Below are 19,488 nucleotides of genomic sequence, written 5' to 3' on the forward strand. Positions count from 1 at the left end.
GTACTGAGGGGGCCTCTGTTAATCTTTGGGGCATCACAGTCCAAGCATACTGTTAATGTTCCCAGGAGAAGGCAAACAAATATTGCCTATTTTGATCTAAAGGAATACTAAAAAAGTGAAATACAGCTGTAAAATATGCGGCTTCGGGAAGCACTGGAGATAAAGGAGTATTTGATTCTGCTCAGAGAATGACTATTCTATTTATGGCCTCCGGGTCCTGAGCAAATCTCTATCCCCACCTATTGGGTTTTTTTACTAGGAGGGTAGGGATGTTACGAGGACTTGTTTAAAATATGATGAGTCCTTTCTCTATCATGCTGTTTGACTATCTCAGTCCTTCTTTAGCTCTGGTTTAGAGGGTATTGTGCAAGTTTGGGTAGAAATTTAGATGGATCATTTTGAATCTTGGTGGATTCAGCACCAATAATCCTACAAACAATTGGATGTTTGAAACTTTGTCCTCTTTCTGTTCTAAAGTGCCTCTCAAACAATTTTGTTCATCAAAGGTTCCTTGACTGGTGACTATAATTCTAAATTATCCTTGGTGAAATTATGGCATCTAGAAAAATAAGGCCACAAATCTGAGTGATAGCATAAACGCATTTAAGAAGCAAGAATCGGCCGGGCGCGGTGGCTCAAGCCTGTAATCCCAGCACTTTGGGAGGCCGAGACGGGCGGATCACAAGGTCAGGAGATTGAGACTATCCTGGCTAACACGGTGAAACCCTGTCTCTACCAAAAAATACAAAAAACTAGCCAGGCGAGGTGGCGGGCGCCTGTAGTCCCAGCTACTCGGAAGGCTGAGGCAGGAGAATGGCGTAAACCCAGGAGGTGGAGCTTGTAGTGAGCTGAGATCCGGCCACTGCACTCCAGCCTGGGCGACAGAGCAAGACTCTGTCTCAAAAAAAAAAAAAAAAAAAAGAAGCAAGAATCTTCTGGGCCGGGCACAGTGGCATGTGCCTGAAATGCCAGCTACTTGGAAAGCTGAGGAGGAGGATCATTTGAGCCCAGGAGTTCAAGACCAGCCTGTTCAACATAGTGAGACTTCATCTCAAAAATAAATAATTAGAAATTAAAGTTATGAAATTTATTTTAAAAAGAAGAAAAAATCTGAATTTGGATTTTTTGGAGGGAAAAAGAAGCAGGAATCTTTTGAGGCAGGAGTACAGGCTTAGGTTTAAACTGAGACAAAGCCATAATTCTGGGAACAGTCAGTCCAGAGAGTTGCTTGTGTAACTCAGGTTTAACTCCTCCCACCCTAAGCAAATGCCTGGGCCTTCCAACTACAAACCCCAAGCACATTAACAGTTCTTAGAGGCCAGAAAGGTTTGGAGAGGAGAACGCTCCCAGAGCCAGACCTCCGTGGACAAAGCAAGAGAAGACTGAGGAAAGTTCTCATAGGGTGTGTTTGTAATCACCCAAAACTGGAAACAACCCTGATGTCCTCAGTGGGTGAATGAGTAAATTATGGTACATCCATATGTACGCCATTGTTTAGAATACTACTCAGCAATAAAGAGGAACCATTAATCCATGCAACAACTTGGATGGAAGTCAAAGGCGCTATGCTGAGAAGAAAAAAAGCCAGTCTCAAAAGGTTACTGTATGATTTCATGTATATAACATTGACAAAATGACAAAATTATAGAGTGATGGGGAACAGATCTTTGGTGGCCAGGGGTTAGGGTTGGGAGGAGGGCACAGCTGTAAATGGGTAGCATGAGGGAGCTTCTTTGAGATTATAGAACAGGTCTGTATTCTGGTAGGGTGGTGATTACATGAATCCATCCATGTGATAAAACTTCATGGAGTATATGACAAAAAAAAGAGTGCGTGTAAAAACTGATGAAATCCAAATAAGGTCTATAGTTTATTTACAAATGTGCCAATGTGCATTTCCTGGTTTTAATAATTGTTACATAAGATGTTACTGGGGGAAACTGGATGAGGAGACATGAAATACATGGGAATTATTTGTTCTGTTTTGCAACTGTGAGTCTAAAATCATTTCAAAATAAAAAAGTTTACCAAAAATTGGAGGGACTCTCTTGGGAATCTCTTCAGTTTTTACTAGAAAATATAATATAGAATAAAGCCTCTGCAGAATTATAAATTGAATGCAGTTTCTAAGCACTGTAATTTCATTTGTTGTAATTTTGATTTGGAAATTATTTTAAATATAGTATTAGCAATATTTTGTATTGTTGACTAAAATACTGTATACCTGAAAAGAAAATGCTTTGGAGAGTTTCCCTTCCAGATAAAATAACTCCTTAACCATGGCGTATGGAGCTACTGGTGATGTGGCTTTCGTCTGCCTTTTTAACCAAATCTTCTGCTCCAACATGACTCTGGGATGAGCTACTTGCAGTCCTTTCCCTCCTCCCCATGCATTCCCCTTTCCTCTTAACTCTTATCTTCCTGATAAGTTTCTCCTTCAAGACCCAGTTCAAACCATGCTTCCTTTACAAAGCTTTCCCTGATGCAGGAAGCAGAGTTGTTCCAACAGCTCCTGTATCTGGAGTTGGAGCGTAATGTGTTGCCCTTTGGTTATTTCGTTCAGTTGTCTAGCTCTCACCTAAGTTCATGAATTTTTCGAGGGCCCAGAGTGGGTTCATTTGTTCCTACAGGTCCTGTGCTGGCACAGGGGCTGGCACACAGCATTGGGTGCTGAAGCACACACTCCATAAATGGTGATGAGTGAGTGAATCTGAGGCTCTGCAGTGCCCTTAGAAAGCAATTTTGTCTATTCTTCCTGCCTTAATACAATAATTTCCCACAAAACCAAACATTAAAAAGGGCTCTGATTAACCACAGTTAAACAAAGTTAATCAATATGTACAATATTATTTTCCAAACATTCAACTTAGTTAAGACTTTATTATATAAACATACTTCCCATCTTGCTTTTCATTTGTGATACAGCGTTGTGAGTAGCTGGAGAAAGATCATGAGTCGCACTCATGGGTCTTCTTGGACAGATAAGATCTAGAACTTGAGGGTAGGATGTGGAGTCTGAAGGGGAATGGGTGGGATATTGAGATAAGGAGCACAAGCCTACCTTTAATCTATATTTCTTTTCTTCTTTTTTTTTTCTTTCTGAGATGGAGTTTCGCTCTTTGTTGGCCAGGCTAGAGTACAGTGGCGCGATACCGGCTCACTGCAACCTCCGCCTCCGTGGGTTCAAGCCATTCTCCTATCTCAGCCTCGCAAGTAGCTGGGATTACAGGTACATGTCACCATGCCCAGCTAATTTTTGTATTTTTAGTGGAGATGGGGTTTCACCATGTTGGCCAGGCTGGTCTCGAACTCCTGACCTCAGGTGATCCACCTTGGCCTCCCAAAAGTGCTGGGATTACAGGCATGAGCCACAGCACCTGACCTAATCTATATTTCATTTCAAATTTTAACTGAAAGAACCAAGATGCTCTCCACCCTGCAGGCAGTCACTCACTATCTACCCGAAGTGCTACAGCAGACACACATGGCTGTGATGACAAATGCCTGATGTCCCTCTCCAGCTTCCTCCTGGGCAAGTGATCGAGGACTCCACAATCATCTGCAGGTCTAGCTGCTGTCCCCACACGCCAACAAAATGACTCAGAGTTTCATCATTTCTCACTGCACAATCTAATAACCATATCGCCACCTCTGGTCTGGTAGCTTCATTAAACAGGGCAGATGACCTCCTCTTTGAAAGTGGCCCTCCCTTGGCTCCTGAGACATCGCCTTCTCTCCACCTCCTCTATTTTCATTGCGTCCCTAACATTCCTCCAGGACTGAGTCATTGGTCTTATGCCCTTTTTAAAAAATAAAAGTAATAATAAATATGTTTCCCATGTCCAGAATTTCCCATTTTCTCTTTGCTGCTTTCTGGCATCCTGTCATCTTTAAAGGCCCAATTAGGTGCCACCTTCCTCCAGAAACCCTCTAACTGCTGATCCCCCTCTCATCTTTTTCATGTGCCTGGAATACTTAAAAGCCAAAGGTGCCTTCACTATTTAGCACGTCATATATTCTGCTTTGTGGCATCCCTTGTTATTTTAGAAATTACTCTTACCTCTTCAACCAAAGAAAGGCTCCTTAATAAAGACAAGACTCATGCCTTGAAATGATCCCATGTCCTCATGATGCCTCACTGGGTGTTGAGCACATTTTGTCAGTGGTCAGTAAGCACTTGCTGGTCAAGATGAAGGCAATGCTAGGCTGGGCCGGGTGGCTCATGCCTGTAATCCTAGCACTTTGGGAGGCTGAGGCAGGTGGATCACTTGAGGTCAGGAGTTCAAGACCAGCCTGGCCAACATAGTGAAACCTCATCTCTACTAAAAATACAAAATTAACTGGGCATGGTGGCTTAGAAAGAAAAGATTGCCTTTCTATCTGCCCACCTAGATGAACTCTACTAAAATTGATTGATTTTAGCGATGAGAAATTGTTTACTATACTGCAGTGTTTCCATTAACCCTCGAAGTTATGGTCAGATAGAGTAACCTAGGCAGAACCTCCCCCAAGGACTCCTTCCCTGGCTAGCAGCTACAGGGATGTGGCACCATTATCCCAACCAGCCTGGGGAGAACCTTGGTAACATTTCTCTTCTGCCAACACTCCATTAAGAAAATGAAATTGCCGGGCGCGGTGGCTCATGCCTGTAATCCCAGCACTTTGGGAGGCCGAGACGAGCGGATCACAAGGTCAGGAGATCGAGACCATCCTGGCTAACACGGTGAAACCCCATCTGTACTAAAAATACAAAAAATTAGCTGGGCGTGGTGGCAGGCGCCTGTAGTCCCAGCTTCTCGGGAGGCTGAGGCAGGAGAATGGCGTGAACCCAGGAGGCGGAGCTTGCAGTGAGCCGAGATCGTGCCACTGCACTCTAGCCTGGGCGACAGAGCGAGACTCGTCTCAAAAAAAAAAAAAAAAAGTTCAGATCATTATTCAGCAGGACATGTCCAGGACCTAGGTGGCTGGAACTTCAGTAGGTATCAGGGTCTTAGAGTTGTGACCTAAAAATGTTGTGAGAACAAAATCCTGGAGGAGTTTCTGTCCCTACCTGAACCCACAGCCGTCCAGATCCCTGTCCTGGATCTGTGGGAAGGAGTGCATGCTGGGCTCCTGGCCAACCCTGCAACTACTCCACTTGCCCCATCTCTGCATTGACTAATCCAGCTTTGAGAGGCTGAGCCTCTCGATGAGTTAGGTCTTTGCTCAGCCATAAGAAGAAGGTGATTGGCCGGGTCTGCCAGGGCTTTGTGACCCGCTGGCTGGCTCCCCAGCCCCTCAGAACCCCTCAGCCCCACCTGTACATACTGCCTCCATGCAAGCCCAGAATAACCTGGATGTGTGACTTACGGGGGTAGGGGTAGCAATTTTGCAGATTTTCCAAACAGGTGACTTCAGCCCCTTGGGCCTGGGCAGGAAGGGGTAGCCCAGTGACAATGGGCATAGCCCCACTTCAGGAACCGGAAACGTGTTGGCTGGCTCTGCGGAGTTCTCTCTCCTCTGATCCTACAGCGTCTGTTCCAGTTGTCTTGGCCGGTAGGATGGCGTCTACAAAGCAGGCTATGTGGGAGTTGGGGAGGGATTGTGGTCAGAGCCCAGCTTTGGGAAGCCCATGTGGCTGTCTCAAGGCAAAGCGGCAGAGAAAAGTTCCGTAGTCTGTCTCCCTTCTGGACTGGCCATTCTGTGGTCTCAGAGACCAGAAGCTGGCTGCGTGTCAGGCACCTACTCCTCAAACAAATGCCCTTAGATTCTTACTGTCTATCCCCGTGATGCTGACAGCACTTGCCAAATACATACTGAATGTCAGGCTCTGTGCTCAGCACTGTGTATACATGGCTCACTTAATCCTCATAACTCTTCTGTGAGGTGAGAGCTGTCACTGTCCCCATTTTATAGATGAGGAAACTAAGACCTAAAGTCAAGTCAGACAGCTAGGAAATGGTACAGTTAGGATTTGAACCCACGTGACGTGCCTGGAGATCCAGTGTTCTTAAGCACTACCTTTTTGGAGCTTGCTGGAGGCATGCTGGCCACCTCCTTCAGGACTGATAGACCTGGTTTGTCTTTCATAGCCACGCTGGGCAGAGGGTGGAGGCCTGGAAACTCCAGGGAGTTCTTTCAGGGACCAGCCAGAACAGGGCTAACCTTGAGGTAAAAGGAGATCTAGAGAATTAGAGAAGACTGAGGGCCCCTAAATTACCCTTAAGACATATTTGTGGAAGATAGACTTAAAAACAAAAAGCCAAAATTAGATTTAGGCTGGTGATAAGGTCATTAAATAATAGAATGTGAAATTTCAGTTGTGCAGTCTTATTGGCCATCTTTATGATTTAAGAATATAAGTGCCTAGATCTAAGTGCAGTCCTAATTGCCTGGGAAGGAAGCAGATGGTCTCTAGAAACCCTTCTGACCATGGGTTAGTGGGATTTGGTTTTGATGATCATTTTTAAGGCTTCAGTCTGCAGAATGACCAGCAGCTTCCCCTTCCACAGTGAGAGCTGTAATTGCCTTTCCTAGTTGCCGGTGAATGCACCATGAACCTTATAGTCCTAGTATAGGAAATGACTCAGCAAAATCACCAGATTAAACCTCCTCAACTTTTCTTGCCCTTGACTGCATTCCTGATAGCAGAGCAGGCATTCCCCAAGGCCAGGTTGTCGGTCTGATCCTCGAATGTGGATCTGCCTGGATGGTGACATGCCACAATCCAATCAGGGTCTGTTTCTCCTAACAGTCACATGTGCCAAAGATCATGGTAGAAACATGTGGATGGGGTTGGAAGACACTGCTACTACATCTCTTGGGACAGAGCCTGCCCACTCCGAGTGGCTACCTACCATTCACTCTGGGGAGGTGAAGGAGCTCTTGGGAACAAGTGCGTTATTATTAAGAGTTTCATCAGGTTATGTCTTTGCTGTAATTGGAGGCAGCTGGTCCACTTAGACCCTGATGCTTGGGCCAAATACTTTATACACCTCTGCCCCCGGCAGCTGGTCTGGTGTGAGTCCAGGCCCAAGTCAACCCCCAGTGCAATCAGAAGTTGGACCTGTTTGGTGAGTTCAAACTGTGGTTTTGGGGGATACGGAGGCTGGCTCAGTTCAGTCCAGGATCTTAGAACAGCCCCAATGCTCCAGGCCCCTCAGCCAGCCCAGCTCTGAGAGGCTCCCAATTTGGGCTCTAAATTGAGCTCTGGAAAGGGGGGTTGGAGGATGAGGGATACATTTAAAGGAGTTTTTGCTCAGGACCTGGGTGCCACCTGCTGGCCATGTTTAGTTCTATTTACAGGGCCAAAGCTAGGAGAGGAAAATTAAAAGGGCATCCCGCCCTCCCCAGTGTGATGAGGGGTAAGGAAACAAGGAGGCTGTTTCTTCATGCTGCCCTAGCAAATGCAGCAGAGAATTCCTGCAGAGACCCCTGGGTGCCCTGGATGAGTCCTCCTGAGCCAAATGGAGCCCCACTAGGGCAGAGTGTAGCCCCAGTTGAGAGGACCTGAGTGAATCCTGAGTGGGGACTGAGGCTCTGTTCCTGCTACTAGCTACCTGCTTCCCCAGAAGCCCCATAGTGGGTAACAGCATGATTCATTGCTGGGCCCTGAAAGGAGCCATTTTTTCCAGCTTCCTTCGCACAGGCACTGCTGCACTCATGGGACCCTAGAGTCAGACCAAAGGTGTGGAAAATACCCTCCCGTCATCAGGCATTGACAAAACTGGGTCAATGCTGAGAAGACCTGGTCATTTTTCAAGTAGCTGTGTGGCTCTTAGTGACTCTTAGAAGCCCTAAAAGCAAGGCCTTTAGTTGCGTTCTAAACTCTAGGGAAACTGGAGATTTTCCCTGTGTACCAAGGACTGGCTAGCATTTTCCCCCCAGATAAGTGGCGGAACATCCCAACGTTCCAGCCTTTGCCATTGCAACAAAAGCCAGTAAATCCCGGCTAAGTATGCATATCAAATGAAGGCTGTGGTTCTCATATGTGGCTGTGCACCAGAATCACCTGGGGTATTCTTTAAAATTATGTATATATATGTGTGTGTGTGTGTAAAATATGTGCATGTAACATGTAATGTATATATAATATATTTTATACACACACACTTGGGCTACACTCTAGCCTCTTGAAGTCTCTGCAGGAGAAGCCGGTGGACTCTCCCAGTAAAGAACCTCTGCAATGCTTGGAGGAGGCCTGAACCATTAGCAGGTCCAATCCTGTGGAACCAGGAAAGCTGCCCTCAGGCTGGAAGACCCTTGAGGCTCAAACAATTTCAGTCAAAAACTGGAGGATATGTTTGGACTAAGACCATTGCCTTTCCTTTTCTTCAGTAGTCAGTCCTTGAAATTCATATACTTTAAACAAAACAGAATCCCTAAAGTGACTCAGGAACTCCCAGGACCAACCTAAGACTACTTCTTGCGCCCAGAACCACCCCAAACCAGACCAGCCCCTCTGAGGCCTGTCAGCCACAGCTGGCCCAGAATCACTCTGCCCCAGGGGCCTCATAAGGAATGAGTCTCTGAGCCTGTGGAACGCTCTTGCAGAGTCATTCTGGACAGTTCCCGGAATAGCTGGTGCCCTCTGTACCAGCTCCTGGCCGTCCTCTTCATCCTCCCTGGGGACTTGGCAGAGTCTGACCACTCTGGCCCTGGGGCCATTCACATCCCTCTCTCTACCTCTGCGTGCCCTCCCCTTCCCGCTTCCTGTGGCACTTGCTGTTTCCAGCACACTTTTGGGCATTTGGTTATACTGTTCTCATGGGTGCATTACTCTCCGCAATAAGATTATGAACTCCTTGAGGACAGGGGCAAATCTTTTCAATTTATTGCAGTTCACAACATAATAATACTCATCAAAATTAGATGCCCTTTCCTTGACCCTACCCACTCTGCCCCTTCGGCAAGCTTAGCGTCCATCCATCCATCCACTCCTCCTCCTGTTACTTTAGGTGCGTCCTGGGAACTGGGAAACACTCCCCTAACTCCGGTCTGCAATTCCACTCCACCAATATGGTTAGGCAGTTATTATCCACCAAGAACTGGCGTAGAACCCGACAGTGAATGGAACACAACCTGGCCATTGAAGAGCTTACAGTCAGGTGGAAGGGGCAGGCACACAATATTTTTTTTTTTTTTTTTTTTTTTCGAGACAGAGTCTGGCTCTGTCACCCAGGCTGGAGTGCAGTGGCATGATCTTGGCTCACAGCAACCTCCACCTCCGGGTTCAAGCAATTCTCCTGCCTCAGCCTCCCTAGTAGCTAGGATTACACACCTGGCTAATTTTTGTATTTTTAGTAGAGACGGGGTTTTGCCATGTTGGCCAGGCTTGTCTCGAACTCCTGGCTTAGGTGATCGGCCCCCCTCCGCCTCCCAAAGTGCTGGCATTACAGGCATGAGCCACCACACCAGGTCTCACACACATGATTTCAAGAGACCGTGTGGGATGCCATGAAGAGCCATGCCCAGGGTGCTGTAGGATCACAGGCATATGCCTCCCACAGAGGGGTCAGAGAAAGTCTCCTGGAGCTAAAGTAGAGTCCTGAGGCTGAAGCCAGTGGAGGGGGGGATGGCGGGGGGATGGCAGGGGGACCCAGGCCAGAAGGTGATGAGACACGATTTAGAAAGAGGAGAGGACACAAGGCATCACTCAGTTTTTCAGCGTTACTGAACGTCTTGCCTGTGACAGGCCTGGATACCCCACTCTTGGCTTCAAGGCACTTCCGACACGGGGCACAGGCATTTAAAAGTCCAGTGGTGGCCGGGCGCGGTGGCTCAAGCCTGTAATCCCAGCACTTTGGGAGGCCGAGACGGGCGGATCACAAGGTCAGGAGATCGAGACCATCCTGGCTAACCCGGTGAAACCCCGTCTCTACTAAAAAATACAAAAAAACTAGCCGGGCGAGGTGGCGGGCGCCTGTAGTCCCAGCTACTCTGGAGGCTGAGGCAGGAGAATGGCGGGAACCCGGGAGGCGGAGCTTGCAGTGAGCTGAGATCCGGCCACTGCACTCCAGCCTGGGCGACAGAGCGAGACTCCGTCTCAAAAAAAAATAAAAAAATAAAAAAATAAAAGTCCAGTGGTAAGCGCAAGGGCCAAGATGCAGGGCAGTGGGCGCAGAGCCGTTGTGGAGGAGGAGACTCAAATGCAGTCAACATTACCCTCGGAAAGCTCTGAAATTGCCAGGTCCTGAGTCTTTAGGAGCTCCCATGACAATAATTCATTTCTGTTTCTCTTGGCTTTTTGGCCCCACCTGGCCTCCCTTTGCTGGGCAATGAAGGACAAGGTTTATTTTTCAAAGGAGGAAGAACTAGGAATAAAGAAGAGGGTTTTCTCTTGTGATTTTTCTTCAAAGCATTCATTTAAGTTAAACGTGCTCCGTCCTATGTGCTTGGGGTCAGGGGTGGGAACGTGAGGGGCACATAGCTCTGCAGATGCCTTGCTGAGCCTCCCTCTCTAAAGCAGTACTGCTCAAAACAGGACCGTGCCTGCAGATCCTCGGGGCATCTTGGTCAAAGGCAGTTTCTCATTTAGTAGGTCTGGGGGAGGGCAAGAGAATTGGAATTTTTAACTGGCTGATCCCCATATAGCCCCAGAGCTGCAGGTCTGGGGCCACAGTTGAGAACCATGGAGCAGAGAATGAACTTTCAGGTTGGGACAGCATTCCAGAGACAGGGTGAGTAGGAAGCTGCCTATGGCTCCTAACTGGGGGAGCAAAGTGGGAGATAAGGCTGAAGAGGTGGGGTCCCCTTATGAGTTTGATAAGTGGTCGGGAGGAGTCACATGATAACAGCAGATGCCTGCAACAGATAGGGAAATATTCTTCCTGTAAGAATATAGGGTGTGTAAGATGTATTCTTATTTCACAGAGACACTTTACATATTAAACCTGGAGAAATATTCTTCGCTCACTTCAGAAACACATGTCCTCACAATTCTCGGAAAACACAGTCCTTTTGACCTATCTTGTTTCTCCATTTCTGATAAAGAACTGATTACAAGAATTATGTCCTCCTTTTCTTAACAGCGCAAGTCAGTTAGCAGCAGCAACTGAGCCCTGGCCTCTGTGGGGTGGGAAGGAGGCTCACTGCTGGCTCCACGCCAACTGCTGGTTTCAGTGCGGGAACATAGGGTCAGAGTGGCCAAAAGAAGCCAGAAATCCCAAGTTGTTAAACATCTCAACTTTAAAATATTGGGTACTAATTCAAAACTGTTTCCAACACTATGAGTGCTAAACAGTTTAAGTCTGCAAGGCAAATTCGGCCAAGGAGTGTCTCTTTTACGACTGCTGGCTGAAAGGACTTCAAGTAGGGGAGGGGAGTGACCAGGCCTGCTTTTAGCTAGATTCTGACGACAGCAGTGTCAAGGATGGATTAGGAGGAGGGGGAGACTGAAGGCTAGAAGGCCTTTCAGGAGGCTCCTGCCAGCCTGGGCTAGAGAGAAAATACAGTCAGCCCTCCACATCTGTGGGTTCCACATCTGTGGATTCAGTCAAATACCAATCAAAAATATTCAGGAAATAAAAAGGATTGTTGCATCGCCTACAGACTTTTTTTTCGTGTCATGATTTCCTAAACAGTACAGTATAACAACTATTTACATCGAAGTGACATGGTAGTAGGTATTATAAGTAATCTAGAGAGGATTTAAATCATACAGGAGGGTTGTGTAGGTTAATTGTAAATACTACATCACTTTATATAAGGGACTTGACTGTGCATTGACTTTGGTACATGGGGATGTTCTGGAACAAATTCCCTCATACCAAGGGACAACGGTATGCATAAATCCTGAAGGTAAGCAGAACAGGGTGGATAGGGGAGGGGGGGGTTCCAGGACTTGAGGAATGAGAATTAATAGGTGCATGAGGGAGAGTAGGCTGTCTGAGATGACCCCGCAGCTTTCTAAGGTGGTGATTGATGGCTGGTGGTGACATTCACTGGGATAATGAATACAGGAGCCAGAAGCATATTCTAAGGGAAGGTTGTGGACAAGCAGAATTTAGATGCGTCTGCGTCAGCCACAGGAATATGGAATCCGAAGTCAGAACAGAGGCAAAGGTTAGCTGGCTTTCTAAAACACAAATCTGGTCAGGTTACTGTCTGCTGAAACCCTCTAATGGTTTCCCGTCATCCAAACAGAAAGTCCAGATTCCTCCTCCTGGTAAACAAGGCCCTGGCAACCTGTCCCTGCCAACCTCATTGTGCCACACCCCAACAGAAAAATCTGCTCCCTGGGCCTGCTCCACAACTCAGAGTGCCCAGAATAAGCTCTGCCTTTGTTCTTGCTAGACCCTGTTCCAGAACATCCCCCCATACCAAAATCAAATACCTTCCACCCATCCCTTTTTATGTCTGGAAAATTCCTATTCTTTTCAGGCTCCAACATCTCTTTTCTGAAGCCTTTGCTGACCCTGCCCAGCAGATACACTTACGTCCTTCTTTGTGCTGTCCCTGAACATTTATGTGCCTGTTTCACTGCCCCATCGCTCCCTACTGAGGGGATCTGCCTGTCTGTAAATGCCTCAAGGCAGAGGCCATATCTTAATTAACTTGGAATTACTGGCTCCTGGCACACATCTAGCATATAGTAGATGCTCATGAAATGTCTAAGGAATAAAGACCCTCCCTCTGGGGGTAAACTGCGAGGGCAATCTGGAGGGAATGTTTCTTACTTCCCAGGATCATACAGCCCGTGTCTCGTGACAGCTAAGGAGCTGCATGAGGCCCCAGTGCTGACCTCACCATTTTTCTTGCTTTCCAGCTGGGGTATGGCCGTCAATGTGTACTCCACATCTGTGACCAGTGAAAATCTGAGTCGCCATGATATGCTTGCATGGGTCAATGACTCCCTGCACCTCAACTATACCAAGATAGAACAGCTCTGTTCAGGTAGGAGGCTGGGAATATGGGAAGTGGCCCTGCCGGAAGGAAAGGAAAGAAAGGTCAGAAGGCAGAGCAGCCACGGCAGGGAATATACAGTCATGCATGGCTGAATGACTGATATGCCCAGAGAAATGCATCCTTAGGCGATGCTGTTGTTGTGTGAACATCACAGAGTGTATTTACACAAACCTGGATGGCGTAACCTACTACATACCTCAGCTATATGGTATAGCCTACTACTCCTAGGCTAAAAACAAGCACAGCATGTTTCTGTACTAAATACGGCAGACAGTTTTAACACATGGTAAGTATTTGCACATCTAAACACACCTAAACAGAGAAAAGGTACAATAAAAAGATGGTATTATAATCCTATGGGATCACCATCATATATGTGGTTCATCGCTCACCAAACCATCATTATGCAGCCCATGGCTGTAGCTTGTGACTAGACTAAGGAGGAGAGCTGGAGGCCCTGAACCAGTCAGACTATCTGGAGCTGAAGTCAAGAAATGGAAGCAGGGAAAGAGAAGAGCAGGAGAGGCACCGTGAAGGACTGCAGGGAAAGGAGGAGCGGGGAGCTGAGAGCCAGGATGGCGGCAGAGCCACAAGTCTGACCTCATCTCTCTGGGTCCAGCTCTCAGCTCTTCTGGTGGTGCAACCTTGGGCAATTCACTCTGCTGCCTTAGGCCTCAGTTTTCCCATCCATAAGATGGAGACAATATCACCAAGTAACTAGAGTTGCTATTGGGATTACCCTACCTACATGCAGTGTGTGATGTGGTGCTGGTACATAATGTGCATCAATAAATAGTCATCACTCTTCTTCGTGGAAAGCTGGGGGGATTCTGGCCATGTCTATCCTGAAAGTAGGACTGGCTCCAGCCTCAGAACAAGGAGAGAGAAGAGGAGATGGGGTTTGGGGAAGTGAGAGAGCAGCCCACAGAAGGAGAGCAGCGAGAACCCTCAGCCAGCTGTCCTTCTCCACAGGGGCAGCCTACTGCCAGTTCATGGACATGCTCTTCCCTGGCTGTGTGCACTTGAGGAAAGTGAAGTTCCAGGCCAAACTAGAGCATGAATACATCCACAACTTCAAGGTGCTGCAAGCAGCTTTCAAGAAGATGGGTGTTGACAAAGTAGGTGCCTGCGCTCCGGGGAGGGGCCCGAGGAGCAGTGTGACCCTGGGGAAGAAGAGGACCCATCAGCCCGGGCAGCTGGGGCTCCTGGGGTCATTCCAGTGCTCGCGCCTCCCTCCACCTCCCAACTCTCCAGAGGGAATTTTCCCCCTTTTCAAGGCACAATGGAAAAGCCCACAACACTTGCCTTCCCATCATGACAACAGTCCTTTCCCTTCCTCCTCTCTGGACCCTGCCCACCCTAACACTGAGCTCTGTGTACCGCTCCTGTGAAGTTCCACCTCTCTCTGTCTCTGTAGGGCCCAAGAAAGTGTCTTTGCTCACTCTCCTGCCTCGGTGGCTGCAGACCCCCAGCCCACACGCAGGCAGTAGAGCCGAGGGACGCCTCCCCACACAGTTCTTCCACACGGTGCCTGTAGAGAAGGGATGCCTCTGGATCTGAGACCAGGGCCTGCCAGCCTACCTGTCTGCTGTGGTGCCGTGGGAGGGGGGCAAGTGGAGAAGGTAGAGGACGCTGCAGCCCAGGGGCTGGCTTTCCTGAGAGCAGTGGCCCTCAGCAGAGAAAGGCAGCCCTACAGCAGCAGGTGGCTAAAGTACTCTGCTTATGTGGTCTATTTCAGATCATTCCTGTAGAGAAATTAGTGAAAGGAAAATTCCAAGATAATTTTGAGTTTATTCAGTGGTTTAAGAAATTCTTTGACGCAAACTATGATGGAAAGGATTACAACCCTCTGCTGGCGCGGCAGGGCCAGGACGTAGCGCCACCTCCTAACCCAGGTGATCAGATCTTCAACAAATCCAAGAAACTCATTGGCACAGCAGGTAATGTGCCCGAGCCGGGGGAGGGAGCATGGGGGGCCGGGCCGGCAGGCCTCTACAGCCAGGAATGCCCCCTGGGCCACGGCCCGGCCCTGCCAGCCTGGAGGAGACTTGTTATCACGGAGTTCGGATGACGCCGCCTGCTGGCCGCTTAGACCGGGGGAGTGAAAGTAGTGGGTGAGAGAGCTCCACAAATTGCTCCAAGAGGAGAGCCACCAGCACCAGCCATGGTGGCAGCTGGGGTAGGAGGCCCAAGACACTTTGTTTCGTAGCACGAGCTAACTTGTTTGCCTCAAGATGATGGGGCAGCAAGGTGACTTGGTTTCTCCGTCCAGGTGCATCCAGGCCAAGAGCCTGGTGCCAGCACCACAGCCCCTTCTTGCCCCCTGCCCACTGGATGGCCAGAGCAGGAGTTACCAAGCTGGATCACACCTTTCCCTACTCCAAAGGCCCAACAGTCCTAAGTCCTTGAAAGATGAGTCTCTAGAAACGAGGCTTTGTCTGAGTTCTGGAGGGGAAGGGAGAGAAGCAATAGGGCCTTTGGGAAGCAGCAGCGTTGGAAGGGGAAGGGAGAGAAGCAGCCCCAGCCCGCGTCGGACCCCGTCATAGCAGAGCCACCTCCTCTGTCTGCACTGCCGTTCTGCCTGGGCCTGCCCCACTCGCCCGCCTGCTTGCTTCGCACTAGAAACAGCCCGCTCGGTCTAGGGAGGTGCAGTCACTAGTGAGCAGTTCGCCACGGCATGCTGGCTGCGCTGGGGAGGAGCTGGGGTCCCTGATTTGGCCACCGCTGTGCAGATACCTGGTCCAGCCCAGCAGAGGGCAACAGAGCCCATCCTGACATAGGGCCCCGGGAGGGACAGCCACCCAGAGACGATGGCTTTGGGCTGGGGCTTCTGTTAGGAAAGGCCCTGTGCCAGCTGCCTTTCCTCTAGCTATCAGTACGAGAGGGACCCGAACCGTTCCAACTCCGCTTCCCCAAATTTGCTGTCCTAATTTCTCTCCTCTATCCCTCAGGCCAACTCTCTCCCGGCCTCAACACCTCATACCTTCTTTAGTTCCCTATAGTTTCTGCTCTCCCAGGCTTGCCAAACGGCTGCCCAGCTGCTGGAGTGTCCATGTGGCCAAGGCTCGGGGCCTAGCTGTAGATGGCCTTCCTGGGGTGGGGGCAGGGGGGTGAGAGTGCCTGCCTGTCGCATGGGCCTGCCCCCGCAGTCCTCACACCAGGCTGTCTCCTGCCATGTGTGCTGTGGGCTCACGTGGACTCACCTGACTCTTTTCCTCTGGGCAGTTCCACAGAGGACGTCCCCCACAGGCCCAAAAAACATGCAGACCTCTGGCCGGCTGAGCAACGTGGCCCCCCCCTGCATTCTCCGGAAGAATCCTCCATCAGCCCGAAATGGTGGCCATGAGACTGATGCCCAAATTCTTGAACTCAACCAACAGGTGAGTGGGATGGGTAAGGGTAGCTGAGATAGCCCGGTCACCAAAGCCAGGCCCTTGGGGTGTCTGCAGGGACAAGAAAGGGCAGGCAGGGGAGCCTGAGGTGGGGACCTCTGACTTGACACCACTTTGTCACAAGCAGCTGGTGGACTTGAAGCTGACAGTGGATGGGCTGGAGAAGGAACGTGACTTCTACTTCAGCAAACTTCGTGACATCGAGCTCATCTGCCAGGAGCATGAAAGTGAAAACAGCCCTGTTATCTCAGGCATCATTGGCATCCTCTATGCAACGGAGGTGAGCACTCCCAGGCCCATTGGGCACTCCCCAGTCTGGCCTGGCCCTAAGACCAGAAGTGTGATAGGGCCAGAAGGGACCGTGGAGAAAATTTACTGATGAGAGAGAGGTAAAGTTACTAGCCCAGGGTCACCCATTAGCAGGGCTCCCAGGCTCTTGACCCCTTGCTCTTCAGCTGCCTACAGAACCTGAGAAGCCCTGACTGGCCTGCCTGGCCCACCACTTTCCTCTCCTTCCCACCCTCCAGGAAGGATTCGCACCCCCTGAGGACGATGAGATTGAAGAGCATCAACAAGAAGACCAGGACGAATACTGAGGGCGGCCGCAGCCCTGGCTGACTGCACGGCTTCCCCATGCCTCCCTCCCTGCTCCACTCCCACATTATAGTCCTTTCCTAACACGGTCGGCCGGGTGCTTTGTGTCAGTGCCGCAGCACTGGGGAGCCAGACGAGCGGGGCTTGGGGGCATGGGGCCGGAAAGCAGGCAGAAGCCCGTCCTGGGTGGCACTGGCCCAGTTGGCGGGACCCCTGTCCACACCCACCCTATTTATTTCTGTTGTCTCTCTGTTGTGTCACCCAACATTTCCCAGGGTGCTGCTGCCACCCGCCCCAGCCAGCCACCTGCTCCCGACAGCCAGCAGCTGTGTATTTGACAAAGTCATTGGTATATTTTTACTTACTGGATTCTCCTTGCACTTTACCTGTTCTTTTCCAGAACTGACAGCACGGGCTCGGGGCAGTGTGCCTGGCTTGGCTTCCCTTCTCCATGGCTGGGGGCTGGGGCTGGACTCACCCATTCTAATTTATTTTGTCTTTTGGCTTCTCAGTAACTGAGGGGAAGGCTGATGTCAGGAGAGGGAGAGGGGGCTGAGGAGGTAGTGCCGTAGGCCCAGGGGGTCAGGGAGAGGGAGGGGGGCATGTGAGGGATGGAAATGACCTCCTGGCACCAGGCTCACCCACCCAAGGCCCCCTGCCCCAGCACCGAAGCCCAGTGCTGCCCTGAGGCCCCCAGCCACTCCCTCCAGCAGCCTGGTTCACCACACAGACCCTGCCTGGACCCCATTGTCTGTCTGCTTCCCACCCGCCCTGCCCACCCCCTGCCCCTCAGGCACCAGCCTGCATATGTGTTCACTTTTATTTAAATAAACTTGTGCGGTAAAAGTCCACAGCTGCAGCACAGCCTCACTGTCACCCTCCCACAGGCCTGGAAACCACCACCAGCTCTGGGCTCGGAGCCCAGCTCCAGCCTAGCCCCAGTGCCCAACACTGGTGGTAGGGCTCTGAGGGCAGGCAGGGGCCCCAACCCCCTATCCCTGAGGAGGAACTAGGTCTGGGCCCATGGCCATGACAAGGGGCAGCTGGTGAAGCGGCTGTGGGACACCGTGACACTGTAGTGGCCTGGCCAAGAGGTTCTTCGTTTCAGTCTCCTTTGGGTCAGGGGGACTGCATGTCATTCCCCACCTGTCGTCAAAGCTCACACACCTCACCATAGTGATTCAGCTGAGGACAGGGGCTCACGTGACAGAGAGAGCTGGGATGGCTACAAAGAACAAGCAGTTCTGAGTGCTGAAGCCCAGGATGGCAGCGTCCAAGGGGTTCCTTCTGTAGATCAGGCTCCAGTGGGAACAGGGAGCCAGGGGCCCTTCCACATTATCTGCACAGCCCCAGTCCCGGCATGTGCCTGACCAAAGGCCACACTAACCAATGTCCCAGAAGCCCAGCAGAGACCAGGAGTGCGGAAATGAATGTGAGAGCCTTGGGGTCATCTAGACCAGCCCCCGGTTTACTGAGGAGGGATCAGAGGCCCACATGCATGACTCACTCGCCATGGCAGAAACCTGGGCTAGAACTCACACTTCTTCACTTGAGGTTCAGGGCTCATCCCCAAAGACCACTGAGGTTCTTCCAGCTGCAGGACAGTGCTGGTTTCCTCGCCACCCTGAGTATGGCCAACATGCAGCTGGGGCCGTGTCTCTTCTGTGGCCCCACCCCATGGCCCCTTTCGAGACCACCACCATTTCTATCATGACATCAGGTTCAAGCCTTAAATAAGCAATTCATATCTGTTCATTTCTCAATCACCACCGCCCCTTTTGACTCCCACCCCCACATACATAGACACTTCTGCCTTATTCTATCTCTGTTCTTCTCCTCCAGCAAGTTCCTTGCCTGCTTTTACTTATCATGATGATTTTAATTCCCTTGCCTAATTTTTAAAGGCTTTTCCCCATGATTACAGGTAGATACCATGAAAGGATAGGCCATTGTTCTGCATTGCTTTTCAGGCCGAGACCTCACCCTGAAGGTAAAGTGGGCGTGGGAGGCACTGTGTCCATATCACAATCCCCAGAAGTTGTGAATATGTGGGTTACATGGCAAAAGGGAATTAAGGCTGCCTGTGGGCCAGGCATGGTGGCTTACGCCTGTAATCCCAGCACTTTTGGAGGCCAAAGCGGGATTATCACTTGAGCCCAGGAGTTCAAGACTTCCCTGAGCAACATAGGGAAACACCATCTCTACAAAAAATAAAATTTGAAGGTTGTTGTGGCATGTGCCTGTAGTCCCGGCTACGCAGGAGGCTGAAGCAGGAGGATCACTTGAGCCCAGTTGTTGTTAAGGCTGCAGTGAGCCATGATTGCTCCACTGTACTCCAGCCTGGGCAACAGAGTGAAACCCTGTCTCAAAAAAAAAAAAGAAAGAAAGAAAGTTGCAGATGGAATTCAGGAAGCTAATCTGCTGACCTTAAAACAGGGAGAGTGTCCTGGTTTATCCAGGTGGGTCCAATGACATCACAAACATTTGTAAGGGTGGAAGCAGGAGGCAGAAAGGGTCAGAGTGGGCAGGGTGTGGTGGCTCTGTCTGTAATCCCAGCATTTTGAAAGGCCAAGGCAGGAGGATCATTTGAGCGCAGGAGTTGGAGACCAGCCTGGAC

At 49.9% G+C, this 19,488-nt stretch overlaps 1 protein-coding gene and 1 long non-coding RNA gene across 5 annotated transcripts in view; one reads left to right on the plus strand and one right to left on the minus strand.

Moving 5' to 3' along the window:
- The window catches only part of MAPRE3 (microtubule associated protein RP/EB family member 3), a 55,748-nt gene extending 38,028 nt beyond the window's left edge, over positions 1-17,720 (plus strand). Inside the window, exons 1-7 of one of the 4 annotated variants that reach the window (XM_031655029.1) lie at positions 5,283-5,535; positions 12,746-12,873; positions 13,858-14,003; positions 14,624-14,825; positions 16,111-16,265; positions 16,405-16,557; positions 16,805-17,720. In XM_031655029.1, the coding sequence (XP_031510889.1) occupies positions 12,753-12,873; positions 13,858-14,003; positions 14,624-14,825; positions 16,111-16,265; positions 16,405-16,557; positions 16,805-16,873 (846 nt within the window). In that variant the 5' untranslated portion in view covers positions 5,283-5,535; positions 12,746-12,752 and the 3' untranslated portion in view covers positions 16,874-17,720. Of the gene's footprint in view, positions 1-5,282; positions 5,536-12,745; positions 12,874-13,857; positions 14,004-14,623; positions 14,826-16,110; positions 16,266-16,404; positions 16,558-16,804 lie in introns of those variants that run through there. The other 3 variants (XM_031655031.1, XM_031655030.1, XM_031655032.1) reach the window with 3 other exon arrangements.
- Positions 2,861-5,182, minus strand: LOC116270256. Its single transcript, XR_004178212.1, has 2 exons — positions 5,051-5,182; positions 2,861-3,015 (listed from the first exon to the last, which is right to left on the minus strand). It is a non-coding gene; the product is annotated as an uncharacterized LOC116270256 (long non-coding RNA).
- Positions 17,721-19,488: the final 1,768 nt, after the last annotated feature.

Source organism: Papio anubis, chromosome 14 (genome assembly GCF_008728515.1).
Source record: "Papio anubis isolate 15944 chromosome 14, Panubis1.0, whole genome shotgun sequence".
Taxonomy (NCBI): Eukaryota; Metazoa; Chordata; class Mammalia; order Primates; family Cercopithecidae; genus Papio; species Papio anubis.